We start from the raw sequence: 21,166 nt of genomic DNA on the forward strand, positions 1-21,166 counted from the left end.
AGGTGGCAACACTGGCAGACTCGACGTGATTCCACGTAAGCAAGTGAAGTTGTTTCGCAATAATGCCGCGTTCAAAACTGGAAGCTCGGAACTGGTAACTCGGAAATCTTTGACCTCCAACTTCAGTGCGTTTAAAACAACTGGGAACTCGGTAAAAACGAGCTCCTACTGGGAAAAACGATTTGACCGGTCATCCAACGCAGAATTCCAACTCGGGAACTCCGGCCTCTTTCTAGAGCTCTGACTTTCCGACCTGAAGATCACCGAGGTCATGATTTGATCTAGTATTTCTCTGAGTTCCCAGTTGTTTTGAACGCGGCATAACCTTGTTAAACGACGCGTCACTATCATGGTTGGTGGAATATTTTACGGAATACAATACACTGGAATTCGCTTTCCATTCCATTGAAACGTTGCACGAGAAAACGGTGCGTATACCCCGAAAAAAAGCCTCTGTCAGTTTTGAAAAGAATCATGAAGTAATGCCTCACGAACAGTCTAAATAGGTTGTGTTGTCTTTACACAGGGTGGGACTGGGAATGGATCACGTGAAGCACACAGGCTCATGCCATTGTGGGGCTATCAGATTCGAAATCTGGAATTCCCCAGACCTTCTTGTTTTCGATTGCGAGTATGCCGGTTCCTTATCACATTCCAGTAGCCTAATACTTGACATACCTAACACAAAAATAATGTAATCTTTTCATATTGATCCACTACAGAATGGTTTAATAAACACTGGACATATAGGCCTTCCTTTTATTATATATGGAATAGATACCCCACTGAGCAAAAACGGTTTAAATCAACATTGTTTCCAGGTCATTGCAACCACATAATTCAATGTGTTGACGTTGAATCAATGTTGAAAACTGAGTTGCCTTGTTTACGTGCTATTCGGAACTAGGAAACTGAAATGTCCGACTTGCTAACTGGTTGTAGTTAACACATGCCATGTTCAACTAATAGCAAGTTGGACATGTCCTAGTTCCGACTAGCATGTGAACGCGGCAAGTGGATTTGCAAAATGTCATAAAACTAAGAGAATTTCGTCACCCAAGCTTTAAACCTAAATCCAATGAAAGGGTGACCTTTTTGGTTGATTTCACGTTGCATTCACGGTAGTTGACAACTCAACCAAATGTAAATAACAACTAGAAGTTGAACTGACGTCTGTGCCCAGTGGTACAGGTCTGACTGATAATGAGAAAAAACGGCTCAAATCACAAAGATGGGGAACTGACATGACTAGTTTGTTATATTGTTATTAACTGGACATAATATCATCACACTTTGTAATGAATGGGAGAAAATGGAGTATGACAAAATGACTCACTCATGTTTCATTATCTAGTTGTAGTATTTGCACCAAGAAGCAGAACCATCATTTCATTGTGCCAAAAATCAGTTTACCCTTTTACAGGTAGGACAATGTATAGAGGTTTCTAACAGATTCACTCAAAATGTATTTATATATGGTTCAGGTTAATTGCTAGTGAATGCTGCAATTAATGAATGTTTAACTTAGTTGATTTTCTTGTTTTTTGCACCAAGAAGCAAAACCATCATTTCATTGTGCCAGAAAATCAGTTTACGCTTTTACAGGTAATACAACATTTTTACAGGGGGAAGTTTGGTAATAGCTCTACCAGATTGGTCAGTTTGAATGTTAATTTGGTTAATTTCTTGTTTCAGGGTTTGGAGAATATTAACACATATACATTTAATACACACATTGGCAAGCACACATTTTGTAGTACCTGTGGAGTCCAGAGTTTCTTCACCCCACGTTCCAATCCAGATGGATATGGTAAGGACAACCAGTAAGAAACACAGTAGCAGTCATGTTTACCTTTGCTTATTATGTAAACCTGAAACATGCCTTGTATTGTTGTTTGTGGTAAAACGGTGACGATAGCAATGGGTTAGAGTGTCTCGCATGCATGAAACTGAACCAAAAGGTTTGTTTGTGTGTTGTTCCCACCCCAGGCATAGCTCCTCACTGTTTGGACCCAGGTACTGTACGCAGTGTGACAGTAGAGAAGTTCTGTGGACAGAAGTATGAGGAGACCATGAAGAACCACCCGAATATCAGAGACTTGTCCAAGCCTGTAGCAGAAACACATACAGTTGAAGTCGGAAGTTTACATACACCTTAGCCAAATACATTTAAACTCAGTTTTTCACAATTCCTGACATTTAATCCTAGTAAAAATTCCCTGTTTTAAGTCAGTTAGGATCACCACTTTATTTTAAGAATGTGAAATGTCAGAATAATAGTAGAGAGAATGATTTATTTCAGCTTTTATTTCTTTCATCACATTCCGTGGGTCAGAAGTTTACATACACTCAATTAGTATTTGGTAGCATTGCCTTTAAATTGTTTAACTTGGGTCAAACTTTTCAGGTAGCCTTCCACAAGCTTCCCACAATAAGTTGGGTGAATTTTGGCCCATTCCTCCTGACAGAGCTGGTGTAACTGAGTCAGGTTCGTAGTCCAACTTGCTCCCACACGCTTTTTCAGTTCTGCCAACACATTTTCTATAGGATTGAGGTCAGGGCTTTGTGATGGCCACTCCAATACCTTGACTTTGTTGTCCTTAAGCCATTTTGCAGCAACGTTGGAAGTACCTTTGGGATCATTGTTTTTTTGGAAGACCCATTTGCGACCAAGCTTTAACTTCCTGACTGATGTCTTGAGATGTTGCTTAAAAAAATCCACATAATTTTCCTGCCTCATGATGCCATCTACTTTGTGATGTGCACCAGTCCCTCCTGCAGCAAAGTACCCCCACAACATGATGCTGCCACCCCCGTGCTTCACGGTTGGGATGGTGTTCTTTGGCTTGCAAGCCTCCCCTTTTTCCTCCAAACATAACGATGGTCGATATAGGACTCGTTTTACTGTGGATATAGATACTTTTGTACCTGTTCCCACCAGCATCTTCACAAGGTCCTTTGCTGTTGTTCTGGGAATGATTTGCACTTTTCGCACAAAAGTACATTCATCTCTAGGAGACAGAACGCATCTCCTTCCTGAGCGGTATGACAGCTACGTGGTCCCATGGTGTTTATACTTGCGTACTATTGTTTGTACAGATGAACGTGGTACCTTCAGGCATTTGGAAATTGCTCCCAAGGATGAACCAGACTTGTGGAGGTCTACACATTTTTTTCTGAGCTCTTGGCTGATTTCTTTTGATGTTCCCATGTCAAGCAGAGACACTGAGTTTGAAGGTAGGCCTTGAAATACATCCCCAGGTACACCTCCAATTGACTCAAATTATGTCAATTAGCCTATCAGAAGCTTCTAAAGACATGATGACATTTTCTGGAATTTTCCAAGCTGTTTAAAGGCACAGTCAACTTTGTGTATGTAAACTTCTGACCCACTGGAATTGTGATACAGTGAATTATAAGTGAAATAATTGTCTGTAAACAATTGTTGGAAAAATTACTTGTGTCATGCACAAAGTAGATGTCCTAATCGACTTGCAAAAACAATAGTTTGTTAACAAGAAATTTGTGGAGTGGTTGAAAAATGAGTTTTAATGACATCAACCTAAGTATATGTAAACTTCTGACTTCAACTGTAGCTGAGATCAAACACAGTCCTTTATTGTATTATAACTGAGACACATTTTTCTTCTAAATCAAATTAACTTTATTGGTTCATTAACAATTTGAACATTTCTTCTAACTTTTGTACATCATTTCCAAAAATAAAAAGGACCAAACCTACCCTGTTTGGTTACAATCAATGTCTATGTATTCATATTTTGCTTAAATTTGGCAAATTCACTATTCATTTACAGTGTCAGTATATGTCAACATTTTTACAGTAAACTGAGAATAGTGTATTAACGATCATAAGTAAACTGTTCCCAACTAACAATGTTGGCAATGAGTGGAAGAGAAACTTTAATAATGTATTTCCTTCAACAACAAAAAGTTAGAAAAATATAATATCTACATTCAATCAATAGGTAGCAATAGGTATGTCTGAATATATCAGTGCTATGAGATCAATATGTCAGATGAGGCAAAACATATAAAAAGATGCGCAAACTGATTACAGTAAGATTAACAAACCCAAGTAACAGTGTTCTCAGAAGATTAATCAGGAACCTCATTTTTGACTAATAGATCTTCAGATTCTTCGGTCCTTGATCAATAACTTGGAATGTGTTGATAATCATGTAGCGTGAAAACCAAATGTAGAGGTAACGAAACCACAGGAGCTGAGTACGGTGACAGAGCATGGCCCTCTGGTGAATAAAGAGAGGAGGAGTCTATTAGACTAGAGAAAGATCTATCAACGTTAGAGAAAATTGTCAGACACTCCTCGCTGGACATCAGTCATTACAGACAGAGTGAGGCATGTGTAAAAATAGCATTGGGATTTACATCCGCAAGTGTATAAGGTGATCCCTAAGTCCTCGCTTTTTCTCAATAAAAGTGAATTGACTGGTACTGTAATGTATTTCCCTATAAATATTGATGCATGGTAAAAACATGAATTTCCCCAGAAGTTCAAATCAATCTGTATGTCTGATGTATGACAATTTTCTCTAACGCTGATATAGCATATTTAACTATAAATATTGATCTATGTACACAGTGCCAGTACCAGTCAATTCAGGTGTTGAGACTTAATTTCACTTTCATAGAGAAAGAGAGTGCGAGGACTTTCACTGTGTGTACACAAAGCTTAGGGATTGTCTTATACACTTGCGGATGTAAATCCCAATGCTGTTTTTATACATGCCTTACCCTAACTATACATCTACTAGGCTATTACATGTATTAATGACGTTTGTCCCATAATAATAGGGGAAGAGATGTTAGTGGAACTGCCATAACATTTGTCTATTTCAAGCCTGATAGTATAGGCTGATGACAGGCTCACCTTAGCTTGAACGTAGCCCTTTGAGCCTATGACGCAGCAGAGATCTGATGGGAGGAGCCAGCTGATAGGCAGCTCCAGGAAGGAGAGGTACTTCCTGAGAACACCAATGGTCGACAGAGAGAGGAGACTGCAGTCTGTGGGAGAATGGAGAATCCTAGCCTAGTTAGTGTACCTTTTGTGCAATTTACATCTCACCCAGAATGTCAATGAAAAACAGAGATAATTTACAGGGTTACATGACATAAATGTAGTATAATTAGTGTGTTGATGTCTTGGAGACAAAGATATGGAAAGACAAGCCATATTTCGAGTGGAGGAAAATATGACCAGACAGCAAATTGAGCTACTAGCAAAGAGTTACTGTGGGTTTGTACAGTCATATTGCCCCCATGTTTTTGGGAGACTTGGATATCTACAGTAAATGGTTCATTGGGCAAAAGAGGCTTTGGGTAAGCTGGTGAAAATGAGAGGGGATTATAGTATGAAACTGTGTGAACAGGCTTTAGAATCACATTGAGGTTTATCTTTACATTTTCCATTTTAGTCATTTAGCAGATGCTCTTATCCAGAGCAACTTACAGTAGTGAATACATACATTTCAAACATTTTTTTTTTGTACTGGCCCCCCGTGGGAATCGAACCCACAACCCTGGTGTTGCACACACCATGCTGGCGTTGCAAACACCATGCTGGCGTTGCAAACACCATGCTCTACCAACTGAGCCACTGAATGCAGAGTACCAATGTGATAGCACACTCATGTACAGTAAGGTCTTGGTGTGGCATGTTTACAGCTAATCAACTATTGCGATAGTAACCATCCCTCTCTCAACAATGCTCATCACTGGATAAAATGGTCCTGGCTGAAATCTAACCAACAGGTTGATCTCACATCCTACTGTAATAGAAAGGTGTTCTCTCTCGTCTGCTCTAGATCATGGGAAAGGAGGACAGGGTACAGTGTTAAATGGTCTTGTTTGTTTCCTCCTTTTGATCAAGACAGTGCCACTCAAAAGGTCTCATAACGTCACTTAAAACATGCAATATTTTCTAGTGTGAGCCATGATGTGGCACAGTAATATCATTATCTAGTATAACAGTACCTTCTTCATTTACAATATCAAGATTTTGCTCTTAATTGTAAACAGAGGGTTGATATAAATACTATACATGCCATTCTCTCTTGGCTAAGAGTTGAGGAGAGACTGACTGCATCCCTTCTTCTTTTTATAAGAAACATTGTATTGAAAATCCCACATTTTTGCATAGTCAAATTACACACAGCTCTGACACACACAGTTATCCCACCAGACATGCCACCAGGGGTCTTTTCACAGTCCCCAAATCCAGAACAAATTCAAGAAAGCATACAGTATTATATAGAGCCCTAATTGCATGAAACGTCCTTCCATCTCATATTGCTAAAATAAACAGCAAACCTGGTTTCAAAAAACAGATAAAGCAACACCTCGCGGTACAACGCCTCTCCCTTATTTGACCTAGATAGTTTGTGTGTATGCATTGATATGTAGGCTACGTGTGCCTTTAAAAAAAAATGATGTAGTTCTGTCTTTGAGCTGTTCTTGCCTATTGATGTTCTGTATTATGTCATTCTGTATTATGTTTCATGTTTTGTGTGGACCCCAGGAAGAGTAACTGCTGCTTTTGCAACAGCTAATGGGGATCCTGATAAAATACCAATATAGACAGCAGGGGTCAAGGGTTTGAATATTATGTAAGAGGAAGGTTTAGAGCAGAGTTTAGGGAGGGAGGGAGGCAGAGGGAGTTAACTAGGGAGAAAAACATGACAGATGATGGAGAGTGAGAGAGATCTGCCAAGCTGCTACATTAAGAGGGGTTTAAAAGTTTGACCCTGGCCTGGCCTGAGGGGTGCAACACTTTAGGAAGAGCTGTGAGGATGTGGCTCCACTATCTTACAAAGGCCAAAGCCATGATGAGTTGGAGGAAATAAGTCTAACAGAGGAGGAAGGGTGTTGTTAATGGGAATAGATTCACATCCAGCCGGGAGAAAGGAACAAATGGTGACCGTGATAAATAGGAGTGACTTTCAGTTAAAGCACTGGGTGATAGTTTGTTGTGTTCCTAATGCCTCGAGCTGACTGAGAAGTGCAAGTGACACACAAATTTCAACACTAGATGGCGGTCTTTGCCAAGACTCCAGTTCCAACTACACTGCTTTAGGATAACTTCTCTCTTGTCCTGAGTTTATAAGTGTACCAGTTTGTACTCCATTTACCATCATGTCAGGTAATTGATGCAAATGTTTTTAGGTGTATAGTTTATAATAGGCTAAATACCTTACCATGCTGATAATGATTATCCGAATATAGGTATTTGAGAAGTGCTTGGTCAAATAAAAATGTAAAGGTTAAATACTCGCCATCTGGTATGTTGCCAATGGAAGCCAGGTAGCTGTTGGTAGAGACAAGCAAAAAAACAACATCAACACAGTAGTTATTGGAGGCCTAAGCACACACAAACTTTAACTTGCAAGAAAATCCTACAGATAGACCGTCTTGCTTTTTCCCCAGGTTTTCCTCTGAGACAAATAGTTACGTACAATTTGGAAAGTGAACTAATTACACTGCCAACGTTCAGGACAGTGAAAAGGTTTGTGGGTGTGAACCATACACAACATTATCAGGACAAAGTATGGTCCTTCCAACCATTTTAGACCCAACGGTTCAGTTTCTCTGGCTAAAAGGTCAACATCTTAAGCGTTCACAAGGGGAAGCGGCAAGGCAGCAAAGTAGCCTGTCAAATGTTAGGAATAGGATAATATGCAATAGGGAATAGTTGTTGATGATGTTGAGACAGTAATAGTAGCAGCAAAAATTTGTTGATGTGTTCTAATGAATTGTCATGTGGTTCATGATAACTTATGAGTGGATTATGGTCTCTGGATCTTCCATGTCACATTCCACACTCGCTACAGTAACTCTCCCTCTCCTCTCATCACGTTCTGAAAGCTAGAGGACATTTCACTTCTCCTCGATAGTGTTCAGTACAAGCTCTCACTGGAGACTTAAACCAAGGTAACAAAACACTGATGGCTTTATACATTCACTTGCACAATTTTTTTTTATATAAAATGGTGCGCATCACTTGTGAATTTAAGTCTAATGGGAATCATGAGATATTTTTTTATTTATTTCACCTTTATTTAACCAGGTAGGCAAGTTGAGAACAAGTTCTCATTTACAATTGCGACCTGGCCAAGATAAAGCAAAGCAGTTCGACAACATACAAAAACACAGAGTTACACATGGAGTAAAACAACATACAATCAATGATGCAGTAGAAAAAAAAAAGGAAAAAAAATAAGATTATATACAATGTGAGCAAATGATGTGAGATAAGGGAGGTAAAGGCAAAAAAATGCCATGGTGGCAAAGTAAATAAAGTATAGCAAGAAAAACACTGGAATGGTAGATTTGTAGTTTGAAGAAAATTCAGAGATAAAATATAAATAATATGGTGCAAAGGAGCAAAATAAATAAAATAAATAAATACAGTAGGGGAAGAGGTAGTAGTTTGGGCTAAATTATAGATGGGCTATGTACAGGTGCAGTGATCTGTGAGCTGCTCTGACAGCTGGTGCTTAAAGCTAGTGAGGGAGATAAGTGTTTCCAGTTTCAGAGATTTTTGTAGTTCGTTCCAGTCATTGGCAGCAGAGAACTGGAAGGAGAGACGACCAAAGGAGGAGTTGGCTTTAGGGGTGACCAGAGAGATATACCTGCTGGAGCGCGTGCTACAGGTGGGTGCTGCTATGGTGACCAGTGAGCGGAGATAAGGGGGGACTTTACCTAGCAGGGTCTTGTAGATGACCTGGAGCCAATGTGTTTGGCGACGATTATGAAGCGAAGGCCAGCCAACGAGAGCGTACAGGTCGCAGTGGTGGGTAGTATATGGGGCTTTGGTGACAAAACGGATGGCACTGTGATAGACTGCATCCAGCTTGTTGAGTAGGGTATTGGAAGCTATTTTGTAAATGACATCGCCGAAGTCGAGGATTGGTAGGATGGTCAGTTTTACGAGGGTATGTTTGGCAGCATGAGTGAAGGATGCTTTGTTGCGAAATAGGAAGCCAATTCGAGATTTCACTTTGGATTGGAGATGATTGATGTGAGTCTGGAAGGAGAGTTTACAGTCTAACCAGACACCTAGGTATTTGTAGTTGTCCACAAATTCTAAGTTAGAACCGTCCAGAGAAGTGATGCTGGACAGGCGGGCAGGTGCAGGCAGCGATCGGTTGAAGAGCATGCATTTAGTTTTACTTGTGTTTAGGAGCAGTTGGAGACCACGGAAGGAGAGTTGAATGGCATTGAAGCTCGTCTGGAGGGTTGTTAACACAGTGTCCAAAGAAGGGCCAGAAGTGTACAGAATGGTGTCGTCTGCGTAGAGGTGGATCAGAGATTCACCAGCAGCAAGAGCGACATCATTTATGTATACAGAGAAAAGAGTTGGCCCAAGAATTGAACCCTGATGATATGATCTGGACAACACAACACACTCCTCCTCCCCTACTAGAGATGAGGTCTGGGCCAGGGAGGCTTAGCACAGAGAGGAAGAGACCAAGCAGGCGCACTAGTCAATGAACACACCTGTTCTGTTCACTCACTGTACTACACTGTAGTGTAGATACATATCACAATCATCTCGGAAGGAACTCAGAACCAAATATCTTGTGCGCACAGGCCAGCTCCTCGATTTGTAACATTTATTCCAGTCTATCATGAGAGACTGTGATATGACCAAATACAAAAACATTAATTTTATTTTATTTCACAACAGTCTGATGCAACTGTTGGACTGGTGTCCTATTCAGTTCTCCAGACCAGAGCGATCCTCCTCTCCTCCCTACTCTTCTCATCTAGTTCTCCACCCTCCTTTCTTCAGGACGTGATTTCCTGTGGGTTTCTGAGAGCAGGGCCATCTGCAGATCCATTGGTGGAGTGTGGGTTTGGACGACCTCTCAACTATGCAACAGAGGAATCATGCAAAACAGTGTGTGTGTGTTTTTGAATGCTTGTGTGTGTTTGTTTGCTTGTTTGTTTGTAGGGGAGTGGGGAGGTTGGGATCTTTAGCATGTGGTGTATGTATGTTTTATAAAAATGGAGTATAGGAATGTAGCCTACAAGGCTGGTTTCTTGTCCAGGTCCTGGATCTGTGGACAATATGGGTTTCCTAGAGTACATTCCTTGGGACGACATGTGCTTTCCACAAACAAATCAAAAACGGCATATTAAAATACAATACAATCTAAAATGACACACACACACACACACACACACACACACACACACACACACACACACACACACACACACACACACACACACACACACACACACACACACACACACGTCAGCCTTACAATGATGGACAGTGTTTAAAGGACATAGTCTCGTTCGTACCTGACAGCCTTGTAGATGGCAGTGTGATTGCTATGGCCACTCACTCCCCTTCCATCGAAGGTCAGCACCTGAAACAACAACAATATTCATTTGAAGATAGTTATTTTATGTTATGGCATAAAGTATCAAATATCACTGTGAAATGTTGGCTACATGTAAAATAAAGAGATGCACGTTCTCTCTGTCTGGTTAATGGAGGCGTGTCTTGAATGTGGGTGTCTCTGCCTGCTTCCCAAATGGCACTCTATTCCCTATATAGTTCAGGGCCCTGGTCAAAAGACGTGCGCTAGAATAGGGTGCAATCTGGGACTCACACTGACAGCAGAATGCAGCTTGGCAGGAGACAACTGATATTTAAGAGCCTTTTTCTGCCTGCATGTCTGTTCACCAGAGAACCAAGGGAAGATGGGGAAAGAGAAAAGGGGGAGCAAGCAGGTCAAAGGGAAAGAAAAACAACTTGACTAAAGACACAGCAGTTTTTGAGTGAGGCAGAGGATAAATGTACCATGATTGTGCCCCTGAAACCTAACATAAAGGTGGACACCACACACCTTCTAACCCAGAGCACGGTCAGCTCTTGCAATTTACTGGCCTGAGGAACATTTTACATCTGCCAGAGTTGACTTGGAGGAGGCAAAAAATGATTACACGTACAAACACCAGTTTCTGGAAATATTAGTTGTTGCCAAACCAAACAGATAATAAAAATGGGTTCCAAGGATATCTGCTTTAAACTCTTTTTTTGCTTGTTCTAGGCTTAGACTTAAATGCTAAAAACTGTAGCAACAGTAAACCAATAGGAATAGGTTATATTATGGGAAAGGTGGAATACTTTATATTTCTGTAGTCTCTTTTATGATTTAGTTTATCTTTGTGCATAATCCTTAACAGCTGGCAAGTGTCTTAACTGACATGTTCAACCTCTCCCTGACCCAGTCTGTAATACCTACATGTTTCAAGCAGACCACCATAGTGCCTGTGCCCAAGAACGCCAAAGTAACCTGCCTAAATGACTACCGCCCCGTAGCACTCACATCTGTAGCCATGAAATGCTTTGAAAGGCTGATCATGGCTCACATCAACACCATCATCCCAGACACCCTGGATCCACTCCAACTAACATACCGCCCCAACAGATGCACAGATGACGCAATCTCTACTGCACTCCACACTGCCCTTTCCCACCTGGACAAAGGGAACACCTACGTGAGAATGTTGTTCATTGACCACAGCTCAGTGTTCAACGCCATAGTGCCCTCCAAGCTCATCACTAAGCTAAAGACCCTGGGACTCCCTCTTTAACTAGAACCTTGGACTTCCTGATGGGCCGCACCCCAGGTGGTGAGGGTAGGCAACAACACATCCGCCACGCTGACCTTCAACACAGGGGCCCCTCAGTGGTGCGTGCTTAGCCCCTCCTGTACTCTTTGTTCACCCACGACTGTGTGGCCACGCGCGACTCCAACACCATCATTAAGTTTGCCAACGACACAGTGGTGATAGGCCGGATCACCGACGACGATGAGACCTTCCCTTCAGGAAGCTGAAAAGATTTGGCTTGGGTCCTCAGATCCTCCAAAAGTTCTGCGACTGTCCCCATACGAGAACCATTTTTGGTACCAGGTAGAACCCGTTTTGGTTCCTGGTAGAACCCTTTTGGATTGCATGTAGAACTCCCTGTGGAAAGGGTTCTACCTGGAACCAAAAGGGTTCTACATGGAACCAAAATAAGTTCTTCAAAGGTTTCTGCTATGGGGACAGGAACCCTTTCTGGTTCTAGATAGCATCTTTTTTTCTAAGAGTGTGCACCAGGTGGTGTCAGAGGAAAGCCCAAATAATTGTCAAAGACTCCAGCCACCCAAGTCATAGACTGTTCTCTCTGCTACCCCACGGCAAGCGGTACCGGAGCTCCAAGTCTGGGACCAAAAGGTTCCTTAACAGCTTCTACCCCCAAGCCATATGACTGCCGAACAGTTCCCGGACTATTTACATTGATCCCCTTATTTCATTCTTATTATTTTGCACTGACTCTCTTGCACATGCTCAATGTACACTTACTGGACTCAAACCATACACTCACACATACTACACTACACTGACACTCCAACACACACACACGTACATATTACCTCAACTAACCTGTACCCCTGCACATTTACTCTGTACTGGTAACCCTTGTACAGTGCCTTCAGAAAGTATTCAGACCCCTTGATGTTTTCCACAATTTGTTACGTTACAGACTTACTCTAAAAAATATTAGAACATGTTTATTTCTAATCAATCTACACACAATACCCCATAACAACAACAACAAAAAATATACACTGCTCAAAAAAATAAAGGGAACACTTAAACAACACATCCTAGATCTGAATGAAATAAATAATATTATTAAATACTTTTTTCTTTACATAGTTGAATGTGCTGACAACAAAATCACACAAAAATAATCAATGGAAATCCAATTTATCAACCCATGGAGGTCTGGATTTGGAGTCACACTCAAAATTAAAGTGGAAAACCACACTACAGGCTGATCCAACGTTGATGTAATGTCCTTAAAACAAGTCATAATGAGGCTCAGTAGTGTGTGGGGCCTCCACGTTCCTGTATGACCTCCCTACAACGCCTGGGCATGCTCCTGATGAGGTGGCGGATGGTCTCCTGAGGGATCTCCTCCCAGACCTGGACTAAAGCATCCGCCAACTCCTGGACAGTCTGTGGTGCAACGTGACGTAGGTGGATGGAGCAAGACATGATGTCCCAGATGTGCTCAATTGGATTCAGGTCTGGGGAATGGGCGGGCCAGTCCATAGCATCAATGCCTTCCTCTTGCAGGAACTGCTGACACACTCCAGCCACATGAGGTCTAGCATTGTCTTGCATTAGGAGGAACCCAGGGCCAACCGCACCAGCATATGGTCTCACAAGGGGTCTGAGGATCTCATCTCGGTACCTAATGGCAGTCAGGCTACCTCTGGCTAGCACATGGAGGGCTGTGTGGCCCCCCAAATAAATGCCACCCCACACCATGACTGACCCACCGCCAAACCGGTCATGCTGGAGGATGTTGCAGGCAGCAGAACGTTCTCCACGGCGTCTCCAGACTCTGTCACGTCTGTCACATGTGCTCAGTGTGAACCTGCTTTCATCTGTGAAGAGCACAGGGCGCCAGTGGCGAATTTGCCAATCTTGGTGTTCTCTGGCAAATGCCAAACGTCCTGCACGGTGTTGGGCTGTAAGCACAACCCCCACCTGTGGACGTCGGGCCCTCATAACACCCTCATGGAGTCTGTTTCTGACCGTTTGAGCAGACACATGCACATTTGTGGCCAGCTGGAGGTCATTTTGCAGGGCTCTGGCACTGCTCCTCCTGCTCCTCCTTGCACAAAGATGGTGGTAGCGGTCCTGCTGCTGGGTTGTTGCCCTCCTACGGCCTCCTCCACGTCTCCTGATGTACTGGCCTGTCTCCTGGTAGCGCCTCCATGCTCTGGACACTACGCTGACAGACACAGCAAACCTTCTTGCCACAGCTCGCATTGATGTGCCATCCTGGATGAGCTGCACTACCTGAGCCACTTGTGTGGGTTGTAGACTCCGTCTCATGCTACCACTAGAATGAAAGCACCGGCAGCATTCAAAAGTGACCAAAACATCAGCCAGGAAGCATTTGAACTGAGAAGTGGTCTGTGGTCTCCACCTGCAGAACCACTCCTTTATTGGGGGTGTCTTGCTTATTGCCTATAATTTCCACCTGTTGTCTATTCCATTTGCACAACAGCATGTGAAATGTATTGTCAATCAGTGTTGCTTCCTACTATGAGACTCGGAATTGAGCTTGGGTGCATCCTGTTTACATTGATCATCACTGAGATGTTTCTACAACTTGATTGGAGTCTACCTGTGGTAAATTCAATTGATTTGACATGATTTGGAAAGGCACACACCTGTCTATATAAGGTCTCACAGTTGACAGTGCATGTCAGAGCAAAAACCAAGTCATGAGGTCGAAGGAATTGTCCGCAGAGTTCCGAGACAGGGAACAAAAAAATGTCTGCAGCTTTGAAGGTCCCCAAGAACACAGTGGCCTCCATCATTCTTAAATGGAAGAAGTTTGGAACCACAAAAACTCTTCCTAGAGCTGGCCGCCCGGCCAAACTGAGCAATCGGAGGAGAAGGGCCTTGGTCAGGGAAGTGACCAAGAACCTGAAGGTCACTCTGACAGAGCTCTAAAATTCCTCTGTGGAGATGGGAGAACCATCCAGAAGGACAAACATCTCTGCAGCACTCTACCAATCAGGCCTTTATGGTAGAGTGACCAGATGGAAGCCACTCCTCAGTAAAAGGCAGATGACAGGCTGCTTTGAGTTTGCCAAAAAGGCACCTAAGGACGCTCAGACTATGAGAAACAAGATTCTCTGGTCTGATGAAACCAAGATTGAACTCTTTGGCCTGAAGCCCAAGCGTCACGTCTGGAGGAAACCTGGCACCATCCCTACGGTGAAGCATGGTGGCAGCAACATGCTGTGGGGATGTTTTTCAGCGGCATCTCTCTGGAGAGACCAGAAAATAGCTGTGCAGCAACGCTCCCCATCCAACCTGACAATGCTTGAGAGGATCTGCAGAGAAGAATGGGAGAAACTCTCCAAATACAGGTGTGCCAAGCTTATAGCGTCATACCCAAGAAGACTCGTGGCTGTAATCGCTGCCAAAAGTGCTTCAACAAAGTACTGAGTAAAGGGTCTGAATACTTATGTAAATGTAATATTTCAGTTTATTTTTTATACATTTGCAAAAATGTAAAAAAAACTGTTTTTGCTTTGTCATTATGGAGTTATTGTGTGTAGATTGATTAGGGAAAAAACTATTTAACGTAACAAAATGCGGAAAAAGTCAAGGGGTCTGAATACTTAGCCTCGCTATTGTTATTTTATTGTGTTACTATTTTTCCTTTTGTTTATTTAGCAAAATGTTCTTACTTACTTTTGAAAACTGCATTGTTGGTTAAGGGCTTGTAAGTAAGCATTTCACAGTAAGGTCTACACCTGTTGTACTCAGCGCATGTGGAAGAAATATCCATCCAACTGTTTGGTAGTCTGATCAAAATAAAAAACAGATCAGTAGAATAACCTATACTGAACCGTTTGGATTTGAGGGAAATTGCTAGCATCCTGCTGTGCACTCTCCTGCTTAATTATTTATCTGAGAAAGCAGACAGACTGGGTTCAGCTTTTGTCAGAATACTAATGTTGCGGACGGACAAGAAAAAAAAAAAAAAGAGTTAAGATCTCAATTTCCAAATTCCTTTTGGTAAATTTCCTGGAACGTTGATTGAAATCTGGGAGTAAACATGCCGACAGTGACCTGAGCTCCAACCACCACAACCATATTCTCCTAAATACAAAGGAAGGAAGACATGACCCTCTTTCAGTTCATTATCAGTCGAGCTAGGGAAGCCTGTGAGAGACATATGCAGATACAAAAGACTATTGACAATGGCCAGAAGACTGTGGTGCCAAAACTGCCTATACAAATAATCTTGCATTTTCAGGATGGCTTTGTTAGAAAAACACTCACAGGAGAAAAAAGTCATTAAATCAACCAGATACAGTACTGTATAGAATTGGCTACTTGATAAATGATAGTGAGATTCAGTGATGAGTTGGTCATCATACCAGGTTGATGGAGTGGGCTCTGATGTGCTTCAGGATTAGAGAGGAGGCCATTGAGATGCTCCATTCTACGTTGGGATCGTCTGGCAGTTCTCTGAAAGATGAAGAGCGGCATACGTTAGAGTTTATTTAACTAGGCAAGTCAGTTAAGAACAAATTTTTATTTACAATGGCAGCCTAGGAACAGTGAGTTAACTGCCTTGTTCAGGGGCAGAACGACAGCTTTTTACCTTGTCAGCTCGGGGATTCGATCTAGCAACCTTCTGGTTACTGGCCTAATGCTCTAACCACTAGGCTACCTGCCGCCCCAACGAGTTACAGTGGGGCTCTGGTTGAAAGTAGTAAACGATATAGGGAATAGGGTGCCATTTGGGACATTGATAAAACTGGCTGAGGCCTATGCAGGTACGTCATCCTTCTCTAACTGGCTAGACTACTGTAGCACACCAACCAACCAAAACAGTAGCCTGACTTCAACTCAACAAAATGGTGGGCCAGTTTTAGATTGAAAAACCACACTGCTGCATTTAGGATATGTAGCCTACTTCTTACAATGCACAAGGTTCACACACTGAGAACACTGGACCCAACCATTGAAAAGGTTCTCTTTCTTTTAGAATGTATGCCAGGCAGGGTACACTGTAGCTAGCCGTTAGGGGTCAGTGGGGCCTTAGTATCCTGTTCAACTGAATCTACAGCCTAGGGAGAACAAAGACCATATATCACACACACCCTTGGGTTCAGAAAGTATTCAACATCTTTCAAATACGTTATCTGTGATTTAGTTTTCCTGGCACAATGAAACCAATGGAATAGCCCAAAAAAGTGCAAACCCCACCCATCTCATACTGGAGGCAGACTTAATCAAACAGTCATAGTATTTAAATGATTTCAAATACTATTTGGATCCAGGTGTGCATTCCACACCTTCCTGAGCTACTCTAGTCTGTCCATCAGACAACCTGATCACTCAACACACCAACTATCTATGGGGGGGTCACTCATGCTGATCACTTTCACAGTTTTCTTCGCCTCTCTCTCTCTCTCTCACACTCTTCTCCTCTCTCACTCCCTCTTTCATTCTCTCTTGCTTGCTCTCATTTCCTCTTTCATTCCCTCTCTCCTGCCTCTCTTTCCCTCTAGAGACATCAAACATTCAGAGAGAGAGAGAGAGAGAGAGAGAGAGAGAGAGAGAGGAGAGGGAGAGAGAGCGAGGCAGTGGAGCATGTTGAGAGTGATTCAGACACACTCGGGTCGGGGCAGTTCAGATGAAAACAAAGTCCTGAGGGCTTCATTAGGAAGGCTGGCTAAAGCAGTACAGTGCTCTCGCTCTCACACAGAGATTAACCATTTCTCTGCTAGTTACATGTTGATCTGACCAACAATAAGAATAGGAGGTTTGACTGTTGCAAAATGGATGCATAGGGCTAATAGAACGCATGATGACATTTGACGTACTTGGTTAAAAAAACAACACCTCAGCTCAACGTCAGGGAAGCAGATGAATGAGAGAAACGGGGGAGAAAGAAAAGGGTAGACACTGGACAGAGAGCAATGACCTGATGTCTTGTACATTTTGAGATGGGGTGGGTGGCGGAGGTGATGGGGTAGAGGGTGAATAGAGGTCGTCCCACCTCCCCCTTGGTTTATAACAATGGGTCAGGACAGTTGTGCCTGTGGAGGGACTGATGGATCAGGTCACAAATCAAACGCCTGCCAGGGCTATGGGGGTCAGGCATGAAGGGTGCTGTATTACGGGGGCGGTATTAGGGTTGAAGTAGTCTGCCCTCCACAATGTAGAAAAAGTAAAGCGTGACACAAAATGAGACATTTTCTCTGGTTGCAAAGGCGTGAGACGTTAAACAAGAATATTCGGCTTCCCAACTTCATCTCCGTTAACAAGACATGTAAACAACACCAAAACACATCAACTTTAAACCTCACATACCCTTCACAGCAAACAGCTATTGTTCATTTGTTGTCAAATTTAGCTTTGAAGTGCAACTGTAACTTACTGTTCTTCTTCCACAAGCCTGGTTGAAAAGAAAAGAAGATTCAGTTTTTACCCTGGCAACCGTAGCTAAGCAAAAGAGGACAAGGAGAGGAAAAAAATTGAAGAAAAATGTACAAAAGACAGATGATCTACCTGACCTTTCCTCAAAGCGGGATGCAGGCAGCAGTGAGCTTCGCTATGGCAACAGTGCCAAACGCCCTAGAGTAACCTCCCTGTTCCTAGCCCCCCTCCTGCAGCTTTGCATGTGGATGTCTAATTGCTTGCAGGCATCTGGATGCAGTGGTTGAACTTTGGCCCAGTAGACAAGAGGGGCAGTGCTATGCTGTAGGACAGACTGACAGACAGACAGCACTTTCCTTGTTTAGTCTGGTCACATGGGCCTGCCAGAGGCCTAGGATACTGCCAGGCAAGCTCAGGCTCCTGTCCCCACTGTCAGGTTTATAGGGCATGCTGGGAAAACGCTGAGACACACCGCTGGTTGGTTAACTCCTTCACGGCACACTTACATAAGACATTTTGTGTTTAATGTAAAAGAAAACACTGCAATATTTAATTGACTTCGGAACTGTGGGAAGTCTAGCATATTCTAAATTGACTGTTACACAATAGGCCCATGTGTTTTGTTACATTTGATCTTTTTACAGAGGGGTTGATAGGCTGTGATTTTACTTTCAATATGTCTACAATGTTTATTTGTACTCTTATAGGCCTACATGTATTTAAGCTTAAAATAGCTCTAGCAACAGTGTTCGGTCAGATAAGGGCTGCTATGCAAAAACATTCTCTCAATATACACACACATTATTTAGTATAAGCTCTATCATATCACTTTATCTCCCCCGTCCAAAATAGAGTGTGCCCTTAAGACGATGGAGTGTTTCAACCATCAACAGACTATTTTGGACTAATATTCTCCCCCATACGTGGTGACTGTGATTGCATTAACAGTTGTCCAGGACAGTGTGTTGAGTGGCTGACATGGGAACACAGTGAGAGGTTGGCACCACTCAACACAAGATTCTCTGTCAGTCCTCAGTGCGTGTATGTGTGTGTGTGCGTTTCTCTTAGTCCTCAGCTCTGCCCTGCCAGCAGCCAGTAAATCAGCCAGAGCTATTTTTACCACCAGATCGATGTATAATTAAACACAGTGGGGGAGGATGATGCTCCGACTCTACTCTGACATGACTCCTGCACTCTCTTAACTCTTACTGGATACCAAAACAACAAGTTGGCTAGGACACTTGAAAGTTTATATCCTACTGAACTATAAAGGTCAGGTTCATCCTCCTTAGGAAATACGGTATCTACTTGGTGGAGGGACGCCTCAAGGGCAAATGAGGCTGTGATGAGGCAGGCCACTGAAGTTAGTCACCTCTGCAGAAGTTAGAAGACTGAGTTGGGCTGTGTCTCAAAAGTGCACTACTTTTGACCAAGGCCCATAGGTATCTTGTCAAAAGTAGTGCACTTTATTGGGAATAGGGTACAATTTGGGATGCATGTATAGAGTCACTGCTGTAGTCAGTCAGAGGGAAGACTACAGTACAGTGTGCTCCAGGCCAATGAATAATGGGTTGTGTGGGAGTGGATGAACTTCTGCTGGGACCAACAAGCTCTCTCTCTCACACGTTGTGCAGGGAGCGGGCAGAGTGAATGGAGGTCGCGCCAGTGCAAGTGGAGAGGCAGCGCAGCGGATCGGGCTCAGATCAACAAAAGCCATGCCCCATGAATGCACTGGGGCCCAGTCCAGAGACTGTCAACACAGCTGTCCTATTCATTAAGGTCTGACGAGGATGAGGGCCAGCCAGTCAGTCAGCCAGACATCATCTGATCATATCACAGTACCACTGAACGACTGACTAGAAGAGAGGGAGAACAATGTCTGACTGGGGGGAGGGAGGAGAAAGCAAGAGAGAGAGAACAGGGGAAAATTATACGATTTTTTGGGGATAATGCATTTATGAATTTTTCCTAAACTTTGTAGATATGTTATCAATGTCCACACATGTCAAACAAACAGGACACTCTTGGTTGATAAAGATGAACAATTCTGATTCAGATGCATGAGCTATTTTTCACCTTGGCAAAAGGCTTCCCATTTCATGGCTGACTGCAAAAGGAGAATTGGCCTTTATGGCATGTACCCTAATATCCAGTGTTAACCACTGTTCGCACTGAGGCAATAAAACAACAACAAGAACACTAAAAGGAGGAGCTACTCCATTGAATAAAGCCTACAACAGAGCAAAATGTTACAATAATCAGACTAAACAAGTAAGAGGTAGAGTATAAAGACAATGATGAAACTCTAGTTTATGGTGAATGTGTGAACTCAGTGTTATGGGAAGGATGGGGGTTGGAGGTGTGGCACTGGGCCTAAAGCATTAGTGATGGCATCACTGGTTGGACGGTAGTTACTAATCCAACAGTCACCTCATACTGAATCTGAGGTGCACAAATGCACACACGCACGTAGTAGGGTTAATTTAGGGCAGGGCACTGCAGTGTGTAGACTCCCTCCATGACACCAGTGTTCCACCTCTCTGTGTTAGTCAGCTAACAGACCAGCTCCTCGGGAATGACATCTCACTTTATTAGTTCACATCAACATGACAACTGAGACGACCCAGAGGAAGTACATGTACATTTGCACACACTTGTCTCAAGATACTGATAATGCACTGTAGCCAAGCTGTGGCCAAACATTTACAGACAGAAAAAAGGAAAACAGATCAGTGACCTAGATTGGGAGGCTGAAATGTGAAGGGCTCAGAGCCGTTCCAAAATCCACTCCATGGTCCTTAGCAGTTGGCTTCAGCAGACAAGGGAGGGGGGAGAGAGAGAGAAAAAAATAGTGTGTGATAGAGAGAGGGGGAAGAGGGCAAGTGAAAAATGTGTGAGAGAGAGCAAGAGAAGGTGGGGTAGGGGTCTTACAGAGTAGTTTAGGGGGTGTCTTTTAGGCAAACACCAAAAACACAGGAAGGAGAGTGGGCTGTCAGCCACTAGTACAAGGTGAGGGTCATAGCATAAGGGGTGTAGCGCACACCACCACACATGCACTTACATCCTGATTCAGATCAAAGTTGATCCATCCATCTGTGTGCACAACCTTTTTTTATTTAACCTTTATTTAACT

General features: G+C 42.9%; 2 protein-coding genes across 2 annotated transcripts in view; one reads left to right on the forward strand and one right to left on the reverse strand.

Moving 5' to 3' along the window:
* Positions 1–3,761, forward strand: cenpv (centromere protein V). Its single transcript, XM_082960358.1, has 6 exons — positions 1–428; positions 527–631; positions 1,355–1,362; positions 1,544–1,605; positions 1,696–1,810; positions 1,990–3,761. The coding sequence occupies exons 2-6, from the start codon at positions 540–542 to the stop codon at positions 2,157–2,159; spliced, it is 447 nt and encodes a 148-aa protein (XP_082816484.1). The 5' UTR covers positions 1–428; positions 527–539; the 3' UTR covers positions 2,160–3,761.
* The window catches only part of pigl (phosphatidylinositol glycan anchor biosynthesis, class L), a gene marked incomplete in the record, with an annotated part of 25,000 nt that continues 7,478 nt past the window's right edge, over positions 3,645–21,166 (reverse strand). Inside the window, 5 exon segments of the mRNA NM_001141097.1 lie at positions 3,645–4,268; positions 4,910–5,043; positions 7,311–7,342; positions 10,348–10,415; positions 16,023–16,113. Of these exon segments, the coding sequence (NP_001134569.1) occupies positions 4,140–4,268; positions 4,910–5,043; positions 7,311–7,342; positions 10,348–10,415; positions 16,023–16,113 (454 nt within the window).

This window comes from Salmo salar, chromosome 13 (assembly GCF_965601325.2).
Source record: "Salmo salar chromosome 13, fSalSal1, whole genome shotgun sequence".
Classification (NCBI taxonomy): Eukaryota; Metazoa; Chordata; class Actinopteri; order Salmoniformes; family Salmonidae; genus Salmo; species Salmo salar.